Source organism: Netta rufina (genome assembly GCF_964035555.1).
Source record: "Netta rufina genome assembly, chromosome: Z".
Taxonomy (NCBI): Eukaryota; Metazoa; Chordata; class Aves; order Anseriformes; family Anatidae; genus Netta; species Netta rufina.
In genome coordinates, this window is record NC_140126.1 from 20,976,936 (window position 1) to 21,003,054 (window position 26,119).

Below are 26,119 nucleotides of genomic sequence, written 5' to 3' on the forward strand. Positions count from 1 at the left end.
CTCTAGTTTGGGTTAGAGTTGAGGTGACTGTGTCATCAGCTGGCATGGATAACACTTGCTGAATATGTGTTGCAGGGAAAGCAAGATAAAGCAGGAAACATGAAGACATAGCGAGTGCTTTCTATGGAATTTAATAAGTGTTGCTGAAGCTAAAAAGAAAGATAGCAAACAAAATGAACAACTTATGAGCCAACTTAAAAATCCAGCTTTCACAACAGTTGATTATTTAAGCTGTCTGATTTCTAGTGCTATTCATGCTTGTCTGCATCATAAAATAGTGCAGTGAAGTTACTGGAAATGCTCTTCTATCACAAGCAGGTTGTGTGTGACTAGCATCAAACCGAAGATTTGACTATGCACCTGTAGTGTAACAACAACTGTGTTTATGTAGCATGACCTTGCAAAGGACTGTTAGTATCTGCAATATTTTTACTTTTTCCACTCATTGTCTGGAATCTGGCACTGGTCGGGTGATTGACAAGGTTCTTATGAAAGCAGAATGAGTTAAAAGAAATTAAATTCTGTCTCTGGAATCAGACTGGAACAACAGCTATGGTGCACATTTCTGTTTGTATGGATGGTATCTGTATGAACATGCATACATGTTGTAGCCATAGCTAAGTAGCTGTTGAAATTTTGCCTTTAGAGATCACATTTCTACACAGTATCTGACCAAAATGTACAGAGATGTAGATTAATAGTCAACAACTGCATAAAATATGAAAAATGTGCATAAATCAGGGCCACAAAAGCATATCACAGCTCAATATTTATTTTCTTTAAGTAAGGAGCAAAGGACATATTATCCTTTTTGTCTCTGAAAATGTTAATCACGATTGAAAAAGATTATTTATGACAATAACAAGTAAAATTTTTTATTCTGATAATCAGCAAACTGAAAATGATTTTGTTTGCACTGAAAATGTATTCTTGAGAATAGAAACATAGAAACATAGAAACATAGAAACATAGAATTTCTAGGTTGGAAGAGACCTCAAGGTCATCGAGTCCAACCTCCAACCTAACGCTAACAGTCCCCACTAAACCATATCCCTAAGCTCTACAATTAGAATGTCTTGTCTAATATAAAATTAACAAATATTTATGAAGTTATTGTTTTATCTCATTTCAAAATTTTCATTTTTGCTATGAAGAAAAATTTCCACTATAAATCTTAAACCTGGCCAATTGTGTATGTGACCTCTCCTATTAAGGCACAGCAGAAAAAATATATAAATTTATTCTTTCAAGTAAATGTATATTTCCATATATTTTATAATGTTTAAGAATTCAAAGGTTTTACTTTGCATCCTTAATAATTAAAAATTGTCTTCTGTAGGTTGGTACCACAAATATAAGCCATATGTTAACACCAAGAGGAAAAGTTTATGCTGAACTAACAGTCTCTCAACTGTATCCAGGAGAATTTATGCTTATAACTGGCTCAGGGTCAGAACTCCATGATCTGAGGTGAGTTTTTTTTTGATACAGTAAGTACATAGTGCCATACAGTCACATTAATATAGAAACCTTTTTTATTAAGTGCCAAATTCTTAATTATTGCTCAATAATCCTTGCACTAGGTTCAAGAGAATTCTACTTATTCATTGATCTTGGTTTCTTAGAAACTCAATCAAGTTGAATCCTGAAATATTATCAGTTGAATACTGGATTAATTGTTGGTGTAAAAGGTGGATAGAATAATTTACTGATAGTTATGTAATATACTCTAATGTGAGTAGTTCTTGTTTTGTTATTGAGCTTGTTTGGATTTGGCATTGTATGATGGAACACAGCACAGTTGTCCCTTTCTAGTGTTTTCTCTTACGCAAAAAAGAGAATTGGCTTTTAACACAGATGACCCCAGATACAATGACCTGGCCAGCAGAGATGGGTAATACAGTCTTCCTGATACTGTGATAATGTCTTCTGCTTTGGGCTCTGGGGTCACAAAGTGAAATAAAAGAAATAAAGGAGCTAGAAGCAGTTGCAGCTTGACTTGTTTTCATTTGTTGTTGTTGTTGTTGTTTTTTTCAATTACATGCACATTGGAAATGACATTTCTAGTGCTATTAGTAGCTGTACACACATACTGAAAAAAAAAATATTCTTATGGGAGATTGCTGACAAATCAGTTCTTCAAAATGAATCAATACATAAAGGACTGACATTTGCTGCCCTAACACATGATGAATAATGTACTGCTTCATAACAGTCCCAGTAGGACCATTGGCACATTCAGGAACCAAATGCAAGTAAGAAAGTCTAGGCCTAATGTATTTACTTCTAAAGAATTTCTATCATCTTATTTTGTATTCCCCTGGGCCTGAGATCTTTAAACACTTTTTAACAAAACAGTAACTTATATTATTTCAAATATATTTCTTTTATTTATTTTACAAAATTCCTGAAAGACAGTACCCAGGTGATGCATTTAATTCAAGCAAGACTCAAAACTAAACTTTCTGGCAATACTGTAAATATTATATTCAGGAAGCAACAATCCCATTTGTACATTTCTGTTAACACAGAAATTTATCTTGAGGTTTCTTACGTTCATTGTATTTATATCTTTTTGTATGTCAAGTTTTATTAACACATGAATCCAAAGGCAGATTGATGTTCAGTCTTACAATATCACTTCTTTCTCTTATCTTGGAAATAGAAAAGAAGTAGTCAGCATGGATTAACCAAGAAGTCATGCTTGTCCAAGCTGTTAAGTTTCTATGATGGAATGGCTAGCCTAGTAGATAAGGGGAGAGTGGTGGGTATTGTCCACTTGGAGTTCAGTAAGGCCTTTTACACTGTTCCCCATAAGATCCTTGTAGACAAGTTGTTGATGTATGAGCTAGATGGGCAGACAGGGAGGTGGATTGAAAAGTGTCTGAATGGCTGAGCCCAGAGGGTGGTGGTCAGTGGTGCAAAGTCTAGTTGGAGGCCAGTAACGAGTGGTGTACCTACCAGGGGTCAATGCTGGGTCCAGTCTTGTATAACACCTTCTTCATTAATGATCTGAATGATGGGGCATAGTATACCCACTGCAAGTTTGCAGATGACATAAAACTGGTAGGATATGCCAGACTGATATGCCAGAGTGTTTTCAGTGTAGTGCCATCCAGAGGACCTCAACAGTCTAATGAAATGGGCTGGTAGGAGCCTCATGATGTTCAACAAGAACTGCAGAGTCCTGCACCTGAGAAGGAACAACCTCTTGCAGCAATAAATACTGGGGGCAAGCCACCTGGAAACAAGCTTGGCAGAAAAGTCCTGGGGGTCCTGGTGGACACCAAGGTGAACATGTGCCAGTAGTGTGCCTTACAGCAAAGAAAGCTAATGGTATTCTGTGCTGCAGTAGGCAAAATACTGCCAGCAGGTTGAGCAGATTCTCCTCCCTTCAGTACTGGTGAGGCCATACCTGGAGTACTGTGTCCAGTTCTTGGCTCCCCATTAGAAGAGAGACCTGGACATTCTGGAGAGAATCCAGTGAAGGGCCATAAAGATGGTGAAGAGGCTGGAGCGTCTCTCCTATGAAGAAAGGTTGAGAGATTTGAGATTTGAGATTTGAGACGCTTAGCCTGGGTAGGAGAAGACTTATAAGAAAACTTGTCAATGTATGTATAAATGCCTGAAGGGAGGGTGCAAAGAGGAAGGAACCAAGCTTTTCTTGGTGATGCCCAGTGGCAGGACAAGACACAGTGGGTACAAACTGCAACACAGGAGATTCTGTATAAACATTAGCAAATGTTTTTTTTTTCATTGTGTGGGTGACAGAGCACCAGCATAGGAAGCCCAGAGAGGTTGTGAAGTCTGCCTCCATGGAGATACACAAAAGATGCCTGCATGTGGTTCTGGGAATCCTGTTCTAGGTGTCCCTGCTCAAGGAGGAATTGGACTAGATAACCCCCGGAGGTCCTGTCCACTCTCAACTATTCTGTGATTTTGGGATTCCACCCATTTAAATTCTCAGCTTTCATTACTGTACCACAGATAACTGTGTTCCTATACCGGTTATCTCGACAGAAGGTGACAGTAACAAAAAAAACACTTCCTTTTTAATGTTTATATGAATCAGTTATTTTTGATGTATAAAATTAACATCACTGTTGTGTTTTACATGCAGATGGATAGAAGAGGAGATAGTGAGAGGTGGATACAAAGTTGACATAGAAAACGTGACAGATGAGATGGGAGTACTTGGTGTAGCAGGTCCATATGCACGACAGGTCCTCCAGAAGTTGACAGCTGAGGATCTGAGTGATGTTTCATTTAAGTTTCTCCAGTCTAAACATTTGAAACTCTCCGATATTGCTGTTACTGCCATTAGGATATCATACACAGGTAAGTGATAGAGAAGAAAGACAGAATAAAAAAGGAAAGAGGACAAAAAAGACTAAAGCTAAAAATAGATTGAAAAATAAATCTCATTATGTATTCATAGGTAGTAGATGCACCACACTTTATTTTTAAATGTGTAAGAAAATGCAGTACATTGATTTTTCAGATGTGTTCTGGTCATGGTCTGTTCCAAATTTTCCAAGACCCTCTTCTCTACAATACCCTATGGTATAAATATTTATTTTACAGAACAAAAGGCCAGTTCTGATAACCTCTGTGGTATTTGCTGCAAAACCAACGTCAGGAATTGTTTTTGGATTACCGTATATTATTGTTTGTCAAGTGCCTTCAAAATGTAACACTGAAGTGCTGAATATTTGTTTTTCTCAGTTAGTTTTTATTTCTTTTTATTTCCATCTCTACTTCAATGAACTAAATTCAGGGCATTCTGAAGCAGCTGAAGTGATGAAACATACTCACTTTATTCTTGTTTACACTCGGTTACATTTGCTCTTTGCTTGCCAACTCATCACCTGCTTGTAATGCCTTTGAACTTCATTGCTAATTGTGAGTTCACTACATGACCTTCCCTTACCAGTTATATTTTATAGTTCCCTTTCTACACCTTCCCCTTCCATGTTACAGTTTCAGTTACAGTTTAAATTAAAATAATAGTACCTCTGCTTAAGATCTAGGGCAAGAACTACTCTTGTAGTTCTTGCAGGGAATTTGACTTTCTATATGATTGCAGAATTGACCTCTAATGTGAATTAACACAGCAGTGATCCCCACTTTTACCAATGAAGAGACTGCATTTATTAGGATTGTTTCATTGTTGAGTTGATTAAACTGCTAGTCTTGTTTGTCAAACAGGTGAATTGGGCTGGGAGCTGTATCATAGAAAAGAAGACTCTGTAGCTCTTTACAGTGCAATCATGGAAGCTGGCCAAAAAGAGGGAATTGACAACTTTGGAACATATGCTCTGAATGCTTTAAGGCTAGAAAAGGGCTTCCGAGCCTGGGGGGCAGAGGTCAGGAAATAAAACTTTTTAATTATTATCTCTGTTTATTTTCTTTATTTCGTTATGACTATACATCTTATAGTTAGACTTAACAAAGATAGTATTTGTTCCAGTATCTAAGTTTAGCATGAAAATAAAATTTACTTTGAACAGGCAAAAACTCTGTTATTCTGAACGATGTTTTTTCTAAATAAATATAACTGCTACACAACATTTCTTTACTGGCAAAGAGACACTTATGCTGATTTACCGATGTTTTTGTATCTTGTGCAAAATTATGAGGGTTTTGCTGAGCTCTAGTCTTCTGAAATCAAAGGTTTGGCCGATAGGTTCTGAAAACATTTTATTTTTGTAGTAACTATGTCATGGGAGGCCAATTATTTTTACTTCATAATGTGTTTGGAACTTTTTCATTTCTCATTAGCTTCTTTCTGCTGAATTTGCTCATTCACAGTAAAGAACTACTCAGGGGAGCTAGAGAATTTGTGGAAAATCATTATAATTTCCGCTTACCTGATTTTTTTTTTCTAGTTCTTTGGAAAGGAAAGAACTCACAAAGGTGAAATGCTGGACGTTTGGGAATCCTTTCCCTTTGTCTATGTATAACCACTTTCATTCTTGCTGCCTAACAAACCATATGTCCCTCTTCCCCTTGATGGGAAAGTGATAAAAAAAGCTGGCATTGTATTTTATTTTCATCTCCAGATAAGGCATTTTTGTGTGTTACAGTTAATGTTCATACCTCAGTTATTCAAGCTTCTGCAGGTTCCAAAGTCTTGTTTCTTACTGAAGTGTGTATTACTTTGCATACTGAAAGTTAAGTGAAAGATTTACAGATCTAAGCTTTATATTAAGGATAATAGCAGATATTCTGCTTCAAGTCACATATAGAAAGTTTATGATGTATTCAAACGGAGGCTGCACATCAGTAGTGTAGATGACATTGACCCAGGAGTAAAAAGAAGATTTCATATAATAATAGTAATAGTAATAGTAATAGTAATAATAATGAAAGTAAAACCTGTGACAGTCCCTCAGTTCCTCATCTATAAATGACCTTTTATTTTTTTTTAACAGATGAACTGTGACACAAATCCCTTGGAAGCCGGACTGGAATATTTTGTAAAGCTAAACAAGGTATATGTCCTATGATTTTTAAAGTGTTCCATTATGTACAAGGTTATATTAAGTGTATAAAAAGAAAAATGTAATTATCTGTAGAATAGAATAGGTATTAGAAAACAAACTGACCAACTATTTTCACATTATTCAAGAATAATTATGAAGTATCTTTAATATATGCATATTTAAATGCTTCTTGGTAACAAAATTATATCTTAGATGAGAAATTTGCAAGTAGTAAATTTAAGTAATAAATTTAATTTAATTTAAATCAATATCAAAAATAACTCGAGTGTGGTTTATTTTTCTAGATAAATTTTTTATGTGCTTTTGCAAGCACATATTGTCCATAAAAAAGCTGAACAAACCTGTTCATATTATGAAAACATTTGACTTGCTTAGTCTTGTTAAAGGAGTTGTCTATAGCACCTTTATCTCTGTCTATCACTTCGGTAGAGTTTTTGGATTTTTCAGAAGAACTGCTGACTGACAACTCAAATTTGAGTCAAATATAAGGTTTCATTTTGGTAAAAAAATGTAGTTTTTGACAGAATTTCTGAAGTGATCCTCCATTGTAAATTGTTACTGTCTGATTTGAATTTCAGAGAATGAGACTAGTTGAATTTAAATATGTGATAAAAGTGAAAACATATTATCTTATCTCCCTTTATTAGCAACTCCATTTTCACATGATATTAATATTTTAGGAAATCAAACTCTATTGCACTCTAATAGATAGAGAAATTGCTTGTAATTTTCTTTTCTAGTCCAAATTAAAAATAAACCATATGTCCAAACTGTGTCAAAAAGAATAATTTTTCATAAAACACTGTGAAATCTTTGCTGTGCAGCTCCAATGCCATCTGTTGCTACCAGCTAGTTTATTGACTCAAACAGCAGTTACCTGCACAGTAGATGTGAAGTTTCTAACCTAAAAACCAGGGCCTAGGTATTCCACATTAGGTGCCCTGAATTAGGCTGTATTTCTGGTTTAATCTTTTGCTTTGGATTTTCATCTGTAAAATAGAGAAAGTGCCAATGTTTTTACATAAGGGAGTGTAAGAAGAGAAAGTAGTTATTTTGAAGTATTCATTCTTTATAATGATGTAGTGTAATACAGGGACAAATTATATTCTTACTTACATTTTCCTTATATCTGAAAAGGATAAAAAATCAGATAATATATGACATTTGATAATTTTTATTATGTCATATGGAGGCACTGTGGAACTGATAAAAATAATCCCAAACTTTTAAGTTACAGCTCCATATAAGCTATAAATCTTTATCTTTGGGTAAGCAAGAGTTACAGACTCAAGTTAAACATAAAAAGGTGCTTTTGTCTATATACGATGAGTGTACTGGTTATAAGAAGAACAAACACAGGAATATACTTTTTCTCTCAAACTGTTAAACCTCTCCATATGTGTTAAATCATGATTGCTTTAATGCAGGGTTGATGAAATATCCATTCTTACCCCAGTCTAACATCAGTGTGTGCTCTAGCATGAAATACAAGTTCTGAAGTTATTCCTGCCCAATTATGGAGCTCATCCACTGGAATGGATGACAGTGGCCCTTCCTACATGTAGTCAAGCTACAGCTGTCTCCATTGGTTTGTGTAATTTTGCCCTGGTCAGAGGAAGTGTCATATGCAAAGGAAATATGGAGTCTTGTCTGTTAGGTTAAAGTTTTATTTAATCACCAAGGACTTTCCCATCTTGAGGAAAGCACTAGCAGAGAGATGAAATGGAAAATAATGTCATTGTTACTTGTTTTTCTTTCTACTTCCATTTGATATGCCTGTTTTTATTTGGTTGTTTGTTTGGTTGTTTTGTTTTGTTTTAAGTATAGGTAGGAAAGCAGCCATATACAGGAGAAGTTTATATGCCAAAATGCTCATGCAGAACATGCAAAGGCACGAATGTGCATGAAGCAATTCTTTCTTTACTGCTCTGCACTCTTCTCTGCATGGCTATTCATGGTAGACAAATACATGTGAAGTGAACCTCTAGCACAGATGCAGAATGTCAGCCTAAAACATTTGCCAGTTTTTTTTTTTTTTTTTTTTTTTTTTTTTTTTTAACTGATGTGAAGAAAGAAATAATCAATGTTTGTTTACTGACTGAGAGAAGAGGGCAGTTGTGACTGTATGTTGACACTGCGGAGGTACCTGAGTTAACTCAGATATTGGAAGCAATCTAAACACTGTAGCATGAAGCACCATGTGAGATTGTTTACTCTGCTTCTTGGCAGCTTGGGGTTGTGAGTCCCATTTTTAGTTACAATTCTCTGCATCTGGTTTGGTGTCCATTTGGCATGGCATAGACCTCCCATTATCACCTGTTCCTATTGTTAAGGAAACTCTTTTTCAAAAAGTCCATGAGATAAGCAACAAATCCTTCTGTTTGCATTCTTGGTCTGCAGGAAATTTCTGACAGGGATTATTCCTTTAACCATTCACCCCCAACTGGAGAGGGTTTATTTCTGCGTAAATTAAAACCAAAATAAACTATTCAGCTAATTATTACAGAGTGCTTCTTACTATGCAACAAGTAGCTGAAATAGCTCACAAAATGGGCAGAAAGACTTAACTTCAATATGCATGAATCTTGAGTGGTATGTCATGGAAAATGTAAACAGCTCATAAACAGATGAAAGTGAATGAACCACCAAATGACAATGAAGGTAATACAATCAGAAATATTTTAATTTCCACAAAAGAACATTCAAATGTCTGGCAAATAAATATGAAGAGATGTAAATTCCCCATAAAATTCTCATATTTCTCTGTGTGTAAATGTCTTAGTGTATACATCATCTTCAGGTACATATAGACTAGTAATTTTATTTGTGATGAGTAGTGGGAAAAAAATCTTCAAAGCTTAAGTTGATTTTTTTTTTCTTCACAATCTATTATAGCACAACAGCAAGTAAACCTGTTCTCAAGATTTCTGTGGCAAGTTTCATTTTATCAATTAAGACCAGAAGGATAGTATTGTTCTATGTATCTTCCTCTGGCTTCTGTTTAGTACCCCTTCTTTCTTCTGTTGGTGTTAGCTGCTTCCTCAGATGAGCAGAATGGACCGTGATTAAATCCTATGGTAGTAGGATTTTCAATTTAGTGTGCATGTCATCTTTGTAAATTCTTAAGAAAATCTTCCTGTTTCAGGGGTGGGATTTTTTTTTTTTTAATACCTGTTATCTTTTTATTCATCTTGTTTTACTAAATGTTCTTAGATAGCCTCACTCACTAATATTTCTTCTCATGAATAAGCACTGCTACTAAATATTCTGTAGGGTCCTAATTGGCTTTGTGGCAGGAAATTCACAGGACATCTTTAGAAAAGAAAAAGTTGCAACTCTTTGCTTCGTATAACAGGCTACCATTTTAGTTCCACCTGACATTTTCAACTTTGTATGGTTCAGGTGGTATATCATCTCTAAATGCTTTTTATTTCTCAAAATCATGGTTTAAATGTAACTCTTTTGTCAAATACCGTAGAAAATATAAACAATTACCAAATGTTAATTCCAGAGTCTCATTCTTTGTTTACCTTGCTGTATGTATAAAATTTTGTGTGTAAAATTAAAGAGACCTCCCAGTCCTGAAGGTACTATAGTCTCCCTGGGCAGTCTAGTCTAACAATTCACCATCCTTATGTTAGAAAATATTTTCTTACCATACTTCAAAGTTATAACTGATTATTATGTTCACTACTGACATACAGAAATAAAATATTATTTCCTTCGTCTTTTCAGAATATGCTTGTGTCTTCAAAATCTGCGAGCATGTGCATTTACAGTTTTCTCAAGTGGCTGATTGTTAGTAGCTTATTCTTAAAACAGCCTGATTTTCTATTGAGCATAGAGGACCCAATAAACTTAATGTTAGAGTGAAAAACAAGAAACTCTTTCAGAATGATTTTCCACGTGAATCCAGTAGTGACAACAATCTTCAGGAGTATACTGCTACAAAATTCCATATTTAACTGTTTTTTGTTTGTTCTTGTTTTGTTTTGATTTGTTTTTCTATTATTTGCTGTGCTATGTACAAGACTGCCATCTTCTGGGCACTGTCTTCAGCAACAGCTCACTGGGAGGGAAATGTGGCAGATGACGGAAAAACCCTTTGGATTCCCTCCTAATGTATTCTTCCCGGCTTCATTCAGTGCGAGAGGTTAGCTAATATGTAGCATTTGTTTCTGCTAGTAGGAATACCTTTATCAGAGACAGTGTTTCTTTACTGAAGTCCTGTTTATTTACTGGGGCAATTTATTTGTTTGGTGTTGTGCCCCATCCTCTTTAATAATTTTATTGATGTTTTGGATGAGGGAATTGAGTGCACTCTCAGTAAGTTTGCAGATGACACCAAGATGGGGGGAAGTGTTGGTCTGCTGGAGGGTAGGAAGGCACTATAGAGGGACCTGGGCAGGTTGGGTTGATGGGCAGAGGCCAATGGGATGAGGTTCAACATGGCTAAGAGCCGGGTCCTGGTGAAGGCCTGGTAAAGGGCCTGGAACACAAATCCTATGAAGAGCAGCTGAGGGTACTGGGGTTGTTTAGTTTGGAGAAGAGGAGGCTCAGGAGAGACCTTATCGCTCTCTACAACTCCCTGAAAGGAAGGTGTGGGGAGCTGGGGGTCGGCCTCTTCTCACATGTAACTAGAGATAGGACTAGAGGGAATAGCCTCAAGTTGCACCAGAAGAGGTTCAGGTGGGAAATGAGGAGACATTTCTGCTCAGAAAGAGCAGTCAGGCACTGGGACAGGTTGCCTAGGGAGGTGGTGGAGTCACCGTCCCTGGGGGTGTTCAAGGAAAGGTTGGACATGGTGTTTATGGACATGGCTTAGTGGGTGACAATGGCAGTAGGGTGATGGTTGTACCAGATGATCTTGAAGGTCTTTGCCAACCCTAATGATATTACGATTCTGTGATTCACCTTTTATTATTAGTAGTAGTAGTATTAGTATTCGTATTAGTAGTATTAGTATTAGTAGTATTATTAGTATTTCTACCAGATTATACCCACAATCTCTCTCCCTTTGTGTTTTCTTTTCTTAGGCCCACTATACCAGCACTTCCTTCCTTCCTTTCTTTCTTTCTATTTGTTTTAGCTTTGTGCTTCATTTCAGCTTCTTTCCCTGTTGACTTCTCACTATTTCTGTCTCATCTCTACCAAGCCTGCGCAGTAACTGCCTGCATTTAGAGGTCAAACAATGCTTCTAAGATAAAAAGTGTCTATGTCTTCTGACTTTTGCATTGGATTTCTATGGTGGCTTTTATGTTTACACCTATTGGGAATGTGAGTGTTTAATTACTTCCTTATTTTTTATGAACAGAAGTTGAGTGACATGCCCAGCAGAATGCAGATGGTGAATGACTGTAAATCAAAGATACCGTCCTTGAACATTGACCTACGTTCCAGCACAACTACACATGACTTGTTATCCCATGGGAAACTAAGATAAACAGCTTTAAATTGTGCCACCATCATTTTATTCCTTTGTCAAATTCAAGTAGCAAGTTCAGTCTTACATGTTCACGCCCTCCTCTTTACAGTTGTTTTGTCTCCCTCCATTCCACTCTGCCAGAACTGCCCCTCAGTTGTGCCAGTCTAAGTCTTTGTGTTACCACCGTTTAAAGAGGGGTGTTCTGCTTTAGTAAAGCAAAGAACAATGGATATTTCTAGGAAAAAAAGTTATTTTCATCATTTTACAAGTGCAGTTTTGAGAAAGAACAACCAAAGAGTTGAACTGGAAGAAAGTAAGACGTACATGCTGGCTCTGATTCTCTGCAGCATTGATGCATACATGGTCATTTATATCATCATGAGTGTAAAATGCTATTATGATCTGGTACTACTTTCTGACTCTACACTTATATCATATAGCTTGTAGCACTGTTAAGCAGTGGTATGAGATCAAAACCTTTCACCTGCAGGAGACTCGTAGGTTTCAGAGGGTTGGAGGCAAGGAGTGAAAAGGGGTTGACAGAAAAACAACCTCTTTTAGCCATTTGCATCTGCTTCCAATTTTTAATTGAATTTTGTTTTATTTAAATAACCACTGACTTTAAAATGGGAAGCGTATTTGGAAGATCATAGTAAGTGATTGATTTTTATCTTCTTGCTTCTTCTTGCAGTATAAAGCATATAATGCAGTCTTGATTTTTGGAATGCCTAATATTTGCTGACTGAGTGTGCAGGGAGCACAGCTCCAGCCCTTCAGTGCTGGACAGGCCAACCTGCTACAGCTTCTGTTAATTCCCCCTTATTGTATATGTCTGTCTATCCTTCCCTTTCTCTGACTCACATCCCTCCTGTTCAGAGAGGAACGAACATAGTAGTGATCACTGACCCCACTCCAAAACCTGGAATAAGGCAGTGTTTTGTGCCACCTCTTCTCCAAGCAAGAAAATGAGAGAGGGGAGAAGAAAGAGATTTTACTTAAGTAGGGATAATGTGGTTGGGGAAAGGCAGAAAGATATGAAAAAGAACAGTGACAGTTAAGAGGTACTAGACCCAGTGTATTTGAGGAGGACACCTTTATTTTTTTTATTATTATTTTTTTTCCTCTCTCTCTTTCACTCTATGTTTATTATGCCTATAACATTTATTCAACGTACCTTTCCACCCAAATCCTGTCCCTATTCAAATTAAGATTTAGGTGTGGAATACTCTATATAATACTCTATCATATTCTATTGTTACTTCATCTGGTGTACAGAGGGTCATGAAAACAGAAGATTTATCCCATTAATTTACACAGAGCATGAAATACAGTGGAAAAATATCTGTGGTGATTTTGTTGACTGTATTAAATTCACTCCTAGGTCACTCCCACTGTGTTCATTGGATTACATAACACAATAGACACCCACTGAGCTAGGAATTGTGAGCCAAAATAATTCAACATTTTATCAGGAGTTTATTTCTTATCAATTTCTTAGAGCTGGTCATTTGCGTACAAGAAGGACTTAGACAGATTGAATGAAAGATGCAGGTGTCATACATACTGACTGTCCATAAATCCCTTTGAAAACTGTTTTGTGTAGTGTAAACTGCAGCTTTGGTTTGCTGCAGAAAAATAAAATTATCAAATATTTGCCACCTGTGGAGTAAAATGATCCTCAGTTGTCACCCTGTGATATCATTTGGAGTGATACCCTGAAATAATTCAAGAGCATCCAAGTAAAAATAATTAATTTCAAAATATTGCATTAATGCTGTCTCCAGTGTGTTGTAATGCAATGGTTATAGCAGATTGCAGCAGCTGTTGGTGCTGCCTAACTCAGTTGGGTGGCTTTGTGTACATAATTTGGCTGTAAGCCCACATTCATAAGCAGGATACCAAATAAATTACAATACTTTGTTATTAAAAGAGATTTGCATATCTTTCCTTCCAATTAATGTTGAAGGGATATGACATTTGTTTTCCTAGAAACCCACACTTAATTCTACTAAGCTGCACAATTTAAAAAAGAAAATTGAAAGTTTTATAGGTAATTTATATTTTTTACATCCCGCAAGAAACAAGAGATTTTAATGAAGAATTAGAAACAGTATCTGTATGCCTTGTAAATCAAGCACATTTGAAACACATTTGAATTAAATTGAACTTTTCAGGATATAACACTGTGCCTCAAATCACCTAATTGGTTAAAGTCTCCTAATGTCTTAAAAAAAAAATGTGGTTTTATCTTGTGCTAGTAACTGTTACAAGATGAAAGCCTGATGAGAAGGGTAAGGCAAAAATTTATCTTTGATATGGTAATAGATGAGATAATCCATGGGCTTCCTGAAGCTATATGCTATTTGAAAATCTTAACTGATTTGTCTTTGTGAAACAATTTTCTCTTAATGCCAGTGCATAAAGTAAAAAGCACAACCTTTCTTTTTTTGCTTCTGTCTGTTAAAATGCACTCAAAAATTATACACCTAAGCCATAAATGTTGTCCTTTTCTTGCTTCTAAAAAGTGTTTTTACTTACCGTGAAAAACATTACATCTGCTCCATCTTAGTGCTTTGGGAACTCATGCCAAGATAATGAAAATTCTTCTGTGTTTTAGGCTTAGCTTAATGAGACTCTGAGCTGTAAAAGTTTTGTATTGTTTCTCCATGTCAAGTGATTGTATAGGAACAATAGGAGCTTGACACTTGACGTTGGAATTGTTTGGTGTTTCCCTTTTTCTATTCTTTGTTTCTGTTGTTTTCTTTTTCTTTTTCTTTTTCTTTTTCTTTTTCTTTTTCTTTTTCTTTTTCTTTTTCTTTTTCTTTTTCTTTTTCTTTTTCTTTTTCTTTTTCTTTTTCTTTTTCTTTTTCTTTTTCTTTTTCTTTTTCTTTTTCTTTTTCTTTTTCTTTTTCTTTTTCTTTTTCCTTTTCTTTTTCTTTTTCTTTTTCTTTTTCTTTTTTCAGAATATTCCTATTAGTGATTTATGCTGTTTTGAATGGGATTTCATCTTGCATTATGTTTAGTGTGACAACCTAAAAGAAATAGAAACAGACTGACTATTTTTCTTCTAGAAACAGGAAGCAGTTACCAAGAATAGACACTATGAGTTTGAATGAATCAGTTTCCAAAATGCTGTTTGGATTGGAACGAAAAGCCTCATGCACACACACATACACACACACTTACTCATAAATCAGAAATGAATAATGGTGGAAATGTGGTCAGTACAATTGATGTGCATACCCACAAACTGTAGAATAAGAAGAATGATTTAGTTGTATTCATATAGCTGTAATTTCTTAAGAGGTTGTTTTAAATGTTTTTAAAATGTGTGTGTGTGTGTGTGTGTGTGTGTATACATAGATATATATATATACATAGATATATATATATTATATACACTGGTGTCCAGTCATAGATTTTCAGCTATGTTGATATAATGTTCATATAAGTGTATGTTCATGTATGTATATACACATTTATATACTCATTTTATATACATACATATATATACATATCTATATACTCATTTTTGCAGACTGCATGGATGTGGGTGTGTATGTATTTTGCAAAGTCTGAATTCAGCTATGTTGATATAATGTTCATATAAGTGTATGTTCATGTATGTATATACACATTTATATACTCATTTTATATACATACATATATATACATATCTATATACTCATTTTTGCAGACTGCATGGATGTGGGTGTGTATGTATTTTGCAAAGTCTGAATTCTAGGTTACCTCTGGGTTATTTTTGCAGGTCTGAATTCTAAAAAGACAAGAAATTTTTTAAACTTCAAGGAATATAAATCCACACAGAACAAGCCCATCGCATGAAAGCCCCTAGATCCATCTCCAGGTAGCATAAGGACTACACAGTGAACTAGTTCTGAGAGTCCTGTATGACATCACTCTGATATTACTAACAGACCTAAGGATGGGGATTTAAAGACATTCCTACTGCCATTTTAGATGGCCTTAATGTGCCAGCCATAACATCCACACTGGGTTGATAATAGGATGTGAGGCTGAAGGGAGACCTATCCTCTCCTGGTTCGGCAGGTGGAGGCCCTAGGTCACAGGCCATTTTATTTGAATACTTGTGTTTAGTTCCATGGTTAGATTCCTTGAGACTAATCAACAAATGCTACATTGGCATGTTTAGGAAGGGGTTGATTCAGTGCTAACTTCACGTGTAGTATATTTGCTTCTTAGGTATCTCTCTGTCTCATGCGAAACATATTAGTCTGTGTGTCATGCTGTGGTATACCATCTCACTTGTGTTTCTACTTGTAGGTTATTCCTGTCATAAATATTTCTGTGTAACACAAAAGCAATTCTATGAAAAATGACAAGGAACTACCCAGTAACTACTTACTGTCTGATTTGAGATCCTTGCTTTATATTTTTCCAACACATCTTGAGAGTTCACAAGTCAATCCTCACAGTCCTGTCTTTTTCTGATGTGGGCTGTATTTCATGCTGCCTTTCCCCAAAATGGGGCACAAGTCTTTATCTTTAGTTGATCCACAATGATTTTCAGTCTAACTTGTCCTTAGCTGGTACATGACATCAGTTGTTTTGTACAATTGCTTGCATAGTCCAGTCTTTCAAAATTCATCAGTGCATTAATAGTTTCTTCAGAGCCTATACACAGATGTATGTGAACCTGAACAAGACGTACAGTAATAAGAACATTTTCTAACTGTGTAATACTGTATTCCAAGTACAATAGGTTGTACTTGTAGTTCCGTTATTACTGCAAAATAATGATTCAGTGCTGACGCATAAGGAGTGACAATGACAAATTCTCAGAGTACAGCACTTTAGAACTATTTATTTTGAACTTCTCTCCATAAACAGAGCACTAACTACAAATGTATTTCAAATATAGTTCTAGGATAGATCTAAGTGGTATAATTCTCTACAGAAGTTAAAGAACATTACCAGAAATAGCATTTTATCTTCAACAATATTTCCCTTCCTTCTCCTAAGCACTCACCAAATGACTAGAAATCCTGCTTCAGAAATCCTGCTACAAGAACTGTCACATTGACCTAGGACCATGTGCCTTAAAATAGCTTTCACTGTTACTCATCTTCTCAGCAAAGGCTGTAAAGCTAGAACTTGTAACTGCTATTATTTTTCTTGCCCACAGGCCAGGATGATGTGGATCTGGCAAATTAGTTGAATGCAAGTCTTTTGTTCTGTCTGATCTATGCCTTTAAACTAAAAAAATAATGAAAAAAAAAAAAAAGGCAGAATTTATAACACACTGTTCCTCGTATTTCCTGCACAGATCCAGTCTAATTACTATTTCATCCTCTGTCTGAACTGTCTGCATCATTGAAAGATGCTTTCTTTTGGCTCTTGAAGCATTCTGTCCATGACCACCAATTTTCTAACAATTCTTTCTACAGCTTGTTTTTCCAATTTGCTCCCAGCCAACCAAGTAAGGAAGTTACATCTAAGACCTAGGAGACAGCAGTGTGAGGCAAGTCAGTTTCACAGCTACTGGCAGGCGAAACAAGCTCATATCTGTGATCTGGGCTGTGGAATCAGGCTAGTTCAGCCAGCTCAACATCATCACATGCAGTGAATACTGTCACATACATCCTTTGGGATTCCAAGCTTTACAGATGGCAACCCCAGTACTTGTCACACATTTACGCCATCTGCTAGAAATGTACTTGTGTCTTCTTAGGCAAGATGGAAAAGGGAACTCCAAATGACAGTAGTATTCTGTATCTAATGTTCTTTAGTTTCCCATAAAATGGTGCCTGCGGGAAGAAAACATAGCTTAAAACAAGAACATGGTGAAAGCTGCCAGCTCTGCACCCTACCACTGAGACACCAAAGCAAACTAGTACCAAGTTACTGCTGTGGTTGCTCATAGCATTGAAATGGATGAGTGTCCACAGAGGGAAGCCAATGCTATAGGATATTCGTATTGGAATCCCATTTATTTAATAGAAACTGAAATGAAACTCTTTGTGAGTCTTCTGGCTCACCACTTTAGCTGGGCACACATCTTCCTATGTATGTGTTCCTACTACATTTGAAATTATGAATACTGAAAAGCCTAAACTCTAGAAAAACTAGTATACTGAATGAAATTACCAAGATACAATATATCAGTATAAAGTATCAAGACACAAGATACAATATACATCAAAACTTTGATTTAACCTGCATTTCATTCAGAATAAATAAATACTAGGAAAACAATTGAACACAAATATTTTTCTTTCTAACATTTTTGCATAACCTGAATAATCTAAATATCATTATTATCTGCTATTTTTTCAGCCAGCAGACTTTATAGGAAAGCAAACACTGAAGCAGATTAAAGAAAAGGGGCTCAAACGACGACTGGTATATCTCACCCTGGAAACAGATGATGTTGATCCAGAGGGAAATGAAAGTGTGTGGCATAATGGGAAGGTAAGGACTATATAGATCATGTTACAAGAGCCTAAAGTTAATTCCTCATGAACAGAATCTAACTTTGTGTTTCAAGTGTGAATATAGTATTTTTGTTTTACTGTCACAGAACACTTTGAAGGTATGATACCATTTTCTAATCATCAAGCAGGAAGCAAAGACTAACTGTACATTTCTGTAGTGAAAATGTGGAATACTACCATAGAAACTGGAGTTAGACTAAAGTACTACATCACTCACTAAATCTTCTTGCAAATTCACAATTGTCCTAAGATAATTTTTGAAATTTGCATAAAAGAAAAAAAAAAGGCAGTGAAGTTTAGGCCTCTGCAGTTCAGCTCATATTACATGTTGAAGCACTTATTAGCAGTTATATTATTGTATACAATTTATATATCTATAAAACTTTATATATATATATATATATATACACATATATGTACAGTTTTTGTTCTCAGTTAAAACTTAACTGAATAAAATAGGAACAAACTGTTTTTTTCAGGGAGCAAAACCTACCCAGTTTAAGGTGAAGCCACCCACTGAGAATGTTATGAACTGTATGATGCACTTGAAACTTACTTGATGTGTATTGTGTATAATAGAAAATTAGTATCTGAGGTGTATAGCTTTTAAAAAAAAAAAAAAAAAAAAAAAAAAAAAAGTTTAATGCTTATTTTCAACATGCATTCACTTTTTATTTTATTTTATTTTATTTTATTTTATTTTATTTTATTTTATTTTATTTTATTTTATTTTATTTTATTTTATTTTATTTTATTTTATTTTATTTTATTTTATTTTTTTAATTTCTTCCAGGTTATTGGCAACACCACATCTGGAAGTTTCAGTTACAGTGCCCAGCGAAGTCTGGCTTTTGCATATGTTCCCACAGAACTCAGCAAAGTTGGACAGAAATTGGAAGTTGAACTTTTAGGGAAAAATTACTCAGCAACTGTTATACAAGAGCCACTGGTGCTGACTGAACCAACAAGAATGCGCCTTCAGAGAAAGGGTGAAAGTCCCAAAATATAAACACAGATGAGGATACAGGAAATTGTGCAGTAGGAGATAGTTCCATTTATATGCATGAAATTAAGAGAATCAAATTATTCAGATTCATTAATTGCTGAACACAAGATCCATTCATCAGTGAGAAATTTGATTGTGTTGCCACCTTGTATGGGTTGTTCACATCGGAGATCTGAGCACGGTTAATGAACCCAATATGTTGACCCTTCTCAGTAACACTTGTGAGCAAGAAGTGGCTGGGAGTAAGATCCTTGATTCAGCTTGCTCATAGACTGGCAGATCTAAATTAATATAGGGGAGAAAGTTGTTCTTGGTATTGGCCAATAGCAAATGCTCCCTAAAGGACTGAAATATATCCAATCCATCGTTAAAAAATAATAAAGGCAATATTAAAGGCAAACTGAACTGCTATTTTATTTTTTCAGTATATCATCCTAGTGGAAATCCTCACAGATTAAAATCTAGTTCTTTCTAATGAAACAGCTGCAAGAGGTCTGTTCTTCATTATTTTATACAGATTAGCTGGTAGATTACATGTAATATTCTACAACATAAAGGATGTTATTGCTCAATCTTTGAAAAGAATTTAAACCATTGTCTCATGGATTTACTGGTCTAAATCTGACGAGTTAATAGTGACACTGAAGAACTTCTGTTCCTCCTATTCCTGTTAATTATAGATGGAACAGTAGTTAGAACCATATGTTTTTAGACAAAAATATTAACAATGGAAAAATTCAATTAAATCCACAGCAGAGGAGCTTTTTTTCAGTGTTAAATACTTGATAGCCCATAAAAGCTTGATTGAAATAAACTAAACAATGGAAACACACTGGAATATTAAAACACACTTCTGAATTCCATAATATGTTCAACAATTCTTTTGAATCACAACAACAATTTCTGACTTATAAAGAGTAACACTCACCTTTATGCTATAGATTAGACATTTCAAAAAAGTTTTTATAAGAGTAGAAACAATGTGCAAAATGCACTGTTTATTTTATTTTATTTTTTTCCAAGTAAGTGATACATCTAAATCTTTATCAAAGAAGCAAAAGTATAAATAGAATATATCAGGAGAAACACAGTTTGAACGATGAATGCTTACACTTGCTAAAGTCTTAGTGCAAGCTAACATTACATTGTGCTGCTCTGAATCTCTTTTACAATGGTCAAAATCAAACAAAAGATTTGGCAGGTTTGCTTGTAGAACGATTTTGAGTGAAAATCCCATTCAGAAATTATTCTCTGTTTTGCTTTCCCAAGTCATTTAATTCTTCTTTGCTGAACCAATCAGATGTGTTACTTTTTCTAGAGGTGATATTATTCTTAATGAGGCATTTGGCTACTATGTACCTGTAATCATTTAAGGAATCTAAAATACAGCACAATGTGATTCTGTTTTACTTAGAATATGGTGTAGGAGAGCAATTCTTAGGAATATAACTTTGAATTTCTCTATTTCTCAAGAATATGCAAATTCACTAGACTTAATATCTGGGAGTGTATGATAACAGCTATCAGAACACGGGTTCTTATATATGTTCCTAATTAGCTTTGCTATGCCAAAGCACTGTTTCAGTTATGCCTTCCACAACCTAGACATGAAGTTAGAATCAGTTACATATATATATAACTGATATATGTATATCAGTTGTATATCATGTATATATACCAGTTATATACATACATTATATATATATACATATATATATGGTGTAGCTATGAGAATATGGGATCTAGAGAGTAGGCCCAAACGCTGATTCCCTTGTGGGCTGCTCAGTGACAGCTGTAGTCACCTGGGTGTCACCCAGCTTGAGCCTTAACTAGCCAGTTAAGATTCAGTTAGCTGCAGGATTTGGGAAGCAGACAAAAACTGTGGACTGCTGTTTCTGGGACAAGGCAATACAAAAAGTTCCTTTACTGCAGCCAACTTGTAAGACCAAAACAACTCTATGTTCTTCACAAGAGGACTATCTGAGTGATTGCTGCACTCTTTTCTCTCAAGAATGGCTGTGCTTTCTACTTAACAGTGCATTCAGGAGTAGAGATAACTAAACCAGTTTTAAGCAAACATGACTAGGTATTAAAAGTATCGTAGCACAGCTATATCTCTGACTGGGCTTCCTAGTTTACCCTGCTGCTTTTTTGCAGTCCAATACCCAAACCAGCTTACTGATAAATTATTAGGATAGTTCATCACTGCAGCTTGGATAAATTGTAAGGGGAATAAGCTTTACGGCTTTACAAATCATGCCCACAGGGACCGTCACACATAAAAGTCAATGATTCATAGTCAAAAAATGAAAACAAACAAACAAAAAAAAAAAAAGAAAAGGAAAAAAAACAACAAAACAAACAAACAAACAAACAAAAAAAACAACAAATGAAGAAATGGATGAGGGTGCTCAATGGCTTCTGTGTCTTCCTGTTAACTGCTTCCTTTCATTGGGTGTTGTGATATGGTGTTGCATAAACTTCCCATGTTGACATACAACAAGGGGAAGTGAATAAGAACAGGACTGTTTAAGTATTACAAACATATTTTAAGAGGACTTCTAGCCAATCAAAATGAAATACCAGTGTGGAAATGCTGGCTGAGATATCTTTCGAGTCTCTCAAGTCACCAACATTAACTAATAGGGAAGTTTGTAATGAGGTGAAAAAATGACAGTTGGTCATCTAGGAAATCTTGTGAAATACTAAAATTTCTGTGCATGGAGAGATTAGGACCTCTCAGAATGCAGATTTCTCAGACATGTTCTATGTCACTGTTCTTTATTCTCCTTCCAACATCAGAGTACTCAAGAGTAGATGTTACTGCTGTCACTTGAACCTTTGGTCTAGGATGCCACATTGTGCCATGTTCATATTCTGTGTGGAATTATAAAGCAATGTGGATGCCATCATTTTGTCACTTTTATGACTGCTTTAATCATAGAAGTCAAAATTGAAATTTTTCAAATCCAAATTCAGAAAAGGTTGACTGAAACAGAGGGGACTGAACACCAGCCATTTTCATAGTTTATTCTTTTGATTCAAGAGATTACTCTGATATAAATAGTATTTTCTGTTTGGGAATCTATATCCCTCCAATAGTGATAAGCAAAATAAAAGAAAAAAAGAAGACAGCAGCAATATTCAGACTGTGACTGCTGCAGTATCTGCTGTGTATGTTTTAGATGGTCTGACATAATGTTTTAACTCTGGCAGCTCAGGCAATCAGGTTAGCCTATTCTGGTTGAGCAGGACAAACAGCAAAAATTCTTGACACCCCTCTATAAGGGGATATGAGCCCAGCTGTGCTAGAACACCATCTTAAATTTTAAAACATATGAGGTAAATATGTTATTATGAATTTTATAGCAAAAGTTGCATCCAACATTTCTGTTTTCACCAGCACTGCGTAGATTTTCAAAGTAATTATTCTGAATGAAAAAGAGTTATTTCCATAAGAATTTTCTGACATCCGAATGGAATATTACTTAGAACGAGGACATGGAAGTTAGTAAAATATACAGTTCTGTGAGACAACTGTGACTGGTGATGGGATCTGAACTAAAAACAAGGTAAGTCAGAACATTCCGTATAAACTCATAGTCACATATCAGCTTGTCAGAAACCCTGGAATTTTCTTTAGGGAAAAATGATGTTAGGAAAGTCTTGTTACTTCTTGTAGCAGTGTCCTATTTTAACTCGGGGCTCATTTGCCTCCTTACCGTTAAAGAAATAAATTTGGTTATCTTATTTGATTAATTTTATTAATTGTCATCGGACTCCTAAAGCTGGGGTGAACCAAAGCATGCAAGAACAGCCCTCTTCCCGAACCTTAAGCATATCAGCACTCAGTCACAGAAATTGACTCAGGGAGAAAATAAACAAGGTGTAATAGGTGTAATATGCTGAATGAAATTACAAAAAGACAACAGTAATAATTATTTATATGTAAAGAAAAAGAACTTACAGATCTAGGTATAAAGGAAGCAGTGGTAACTTGCCTTAATAGTACTCATACATTCTTCATTGTCCCTTATGAGAGAAAAATTTAACAATGAAATTAGATTTTTATTTTAATGCATCTCTTCCCCCTGAATTCCGTTTCCTCTCTCTTTCTTTTACCTCATATCAAATTTCTTCTTGCCTGGATTTCCCTGGCTCTTTGCATTACCTGCTGGATACACCTTCTTATCAACACTTCCATAATTTTCTTCCCTGCTTTCTTTTCATTATGGATTTTCCTCTCCTGTGTACTGAGTTTCAGCTACAATCTCTTCCTGTCATTTGATTTGAAATTGCCTCTTTGGCACATCCCATTTATACCACCAGAAGGTCTGAAGAAACAGCTGGAAGTGGGGAAGAGAGCAAGCAACATCTGTTTAGACAAGTATCAGGACCATTAATAATCAATACTGCTTTGGAGTTGAAAAGTTAAGGTTAAGTTGACTCCTCAAGGAAATATAAATGAATGTGTTATTGATTATTGTAGAAAAAAAAAAAAAAAAAAAAAGTGTCATCACTCGTCTTTGTTACTGTTTTCAAACCAGCAGGGAATCCTTTGTGATTTATAGAATATCTGGTAACTTCATAGGCTTACCCACTAGATTTAACTCAGAGGAGCGAGAACCTACTTTCTACAGAGACTAGTCAATCAAAAAGAAAGTAAGCAATGGTACCTGACACTTTTTTTTGTTTGTTTTTTTTTTTTTTTTTTTTCCTCTGTTAAATAGTATTTTCAGTGTGGATTTTTCTTTCACCTGTTACCAGACCACTCTGTGAAGTTATGATGACATGTATGTACCATTCCAGTTAAGTATCAAAGATGTGGTTGTTTGATTTTTAACTGGATGCTGAAATATTTATATATTCCATGGATGAACAAGATTGATCAGAGCTGACAGTTACTTCTGTCCTTCCAGAGTCTTAGCTTTTACACCAAGACTTTTAAGTAGGTTAGCAGTTGTCTATAGTGTTGCTTTAGGAGATTACATGGTTTGAAGAAACAGCCCTGTTGACATAGCTTTTATTTCTGCCTCTTGGTTTCTTCACTTCCTTCCTACACTCTTAACAGTCATAAACAACAGTTTACAGCTGGAGGTGGATCTAGACTTCTCAACCACATGACCAAAATTAGGAGAAAACAGCACTGTGTTACTCATGGCTTTGCCGAAGGAGTGGGGAGGGGAGGGGAGCAGTTAACAGTGGCAGAGGCCGTGCCCTTTCTCTGACAGGAGTATTTGCCACCTCGCACACCTCGGCTGCTTCTCCAGTGATGGTGGCAGCTTGTCTTTTTCCAGGTCTGTGGCACAGGCTGGCGAGCAGCAAGGCCATGGCTGCTTTGTGGCTGCTGCACCTTGTTTAAAGCCTTGAATAACCTCTGTGGGTAGCGCTGGAGGAGCTGTAGGCAGGGAGAAGTAGCGGTCCCATCCTTTCAATGCACTGAGTCATGTACTGGTGAGCGCTGACATGCAGGCTTGCAGGCAGCCCCATGGAAAGCCTCCGTGGTTTAAAACGGGTGTTGATCGTAGGAATTACAGGAAGATGGAATCGGAAGGCAGCATTGCCGAGATGGTTACTCAGCTGACACAGACCGCAAGCGCACACCCTGCTTTTTAAACTCATCTGACAAAGGAACCAACATCACCTCCTCGGCACTCGCCCGCAGCGGGCACCCCACCACGACTTTTCCCTCCGGCCCTCGGGGAGCGAAGGAGGCCGGGGGCGGGCCCGTGCCGCTCCCCTCGCCTCAGCCCGGCCCCGGGGCGGCGCGGCGGCTCCCTCCGCGGCCCAGTTCCTGCTGGTGCTGCCGGCCGGGGGATGGCGGGGCGGGCGGGCGTCCCGCCGCGGCTCTGCCTGCTCTGGTGCGCCCTGCGCCTGGCGGCGGCGGCGGGGGCTCGGCGTGCGGCCCCGCACCTGGTGCTGGTGCTGGCCGACGACCTGGGCTGGGGCGACGTGGGCTGGCACGGCTCGGCCATCCGGACACCGCGGCTGGACGCGCTGGGTGCGGGCGGCGTGCGGCTGGAGCGGTACTACACACAGCCGCTCTGCACGCCCTCCCGCAGCCAGCTGCTCAGCGGCCGATACCAGGTAGGGACGGGCTGTGCGGACACCAAACCCGACCGCCTCCCGCTGAGCTGCCAGCTGGGAAGTACAGGGGCGGGGTGGTGCAAGGTGCCGGGACTGACTGCCCTGCCGTGGTCCCCTTTGCTTAGGTGCTTCTGAGCACCTAAGATCCAGCCAGAAGCACTTTGTGCTATTTATTTTCCCCGCGCAGTGTTTAAATGCACCCTTAACCTGTATATCCTCCTTCACATGATGCCCCATGGCCCCCTGACAGCGTGCCCACAGGCTGATCCTAGCCTGGGTACCCAGCTTCCTACTCGTGCACATGATTCTTCACTCCGCCCCCTTTTTCTTCCCCCCCCACCCCCCACAGGTTTAAGAATTGAACTTCATAATTCTGCTATACTTTTTTTTTTTTTTTTTTTCCTTTTCCTTTCATTTTCATTGCAGCTTTGGCAAAAACAGGGGAAAAAGAAAATTAGCAAGAACAAAATGGAGGAACTGGCAAAGGATTAAATGTGTTTCAGAAACTTCCCCTTTCTTTCAAAATGTCCTGCAACTGTATTTGTCAAAGAAAGTGCTCAGGATGAAATTAAATGTTAGTGGGTGCTACCTCTTGGTGTAGCAGAGTGATTGCTCTAGG

The 26,119-nt window shown here is 36.8% G+C and overlaps 2 protein-coding genes across 2 annotated transcripts in view; both read left to right on the top strand.

The window, feature by feature from the left end:
- Positions 1 to 19,515, top strand: part of DMGDH (dimethylglycine dehydrogenase) — a 46,862-nt gene extending 27,347 nt beyond the window's left edge. The window contains exons 11-16 of the mRNA XM_084304762.1: positions 1,340 to 1,470; positions 4,121 to 4,338; positions 5,209 to 5,366; positions 6,435 to 6,494; positions 18,250 to 18,384; positions 19,201 to 19,515. Of these exons, the coding sequence (XP_084160888.1) occupies positions 1,340 to 1,470; positions 4,121 to 4,338; positions 5,209 to 5,366; positions 6,435 to 6,494; positions 18,250 to 18,384; positions 19,201 to 19,416 (918 nt within the window). The 3' untranslated portion in view covers positions 19,417 to 19,515. The remainder of the gene's footprint in view (positions 1 to 1,339; positions 1,471 to 4,120; positions 4,339 to 5,208; positions 5,367 to 6,434; positions 6,495 to 18,249; positions 18,385 to 19,200) is intronic.
- A 5,715-nt stretch (positions 19,516 to 25,230) lies between these two features.
- Positions 25,231 to 26,119, top strand: part of ARSB (arylsulfatase B) — a gene marked incomplete at its 5' end in the record, with an annotated part of 67,843 nt that continues 66,954 nt past the window's right edge. Inside the window, one exon of the mRNA XM_084305740.1 lies at positions 25,231 to 25,500. Coding sequence (XP_084161866.1) covers positions 25,231 to 25,500 — 270 coding nt within the window. The remainder of the gene's footprint in view (positions 25,501 to 26,119) is intronic.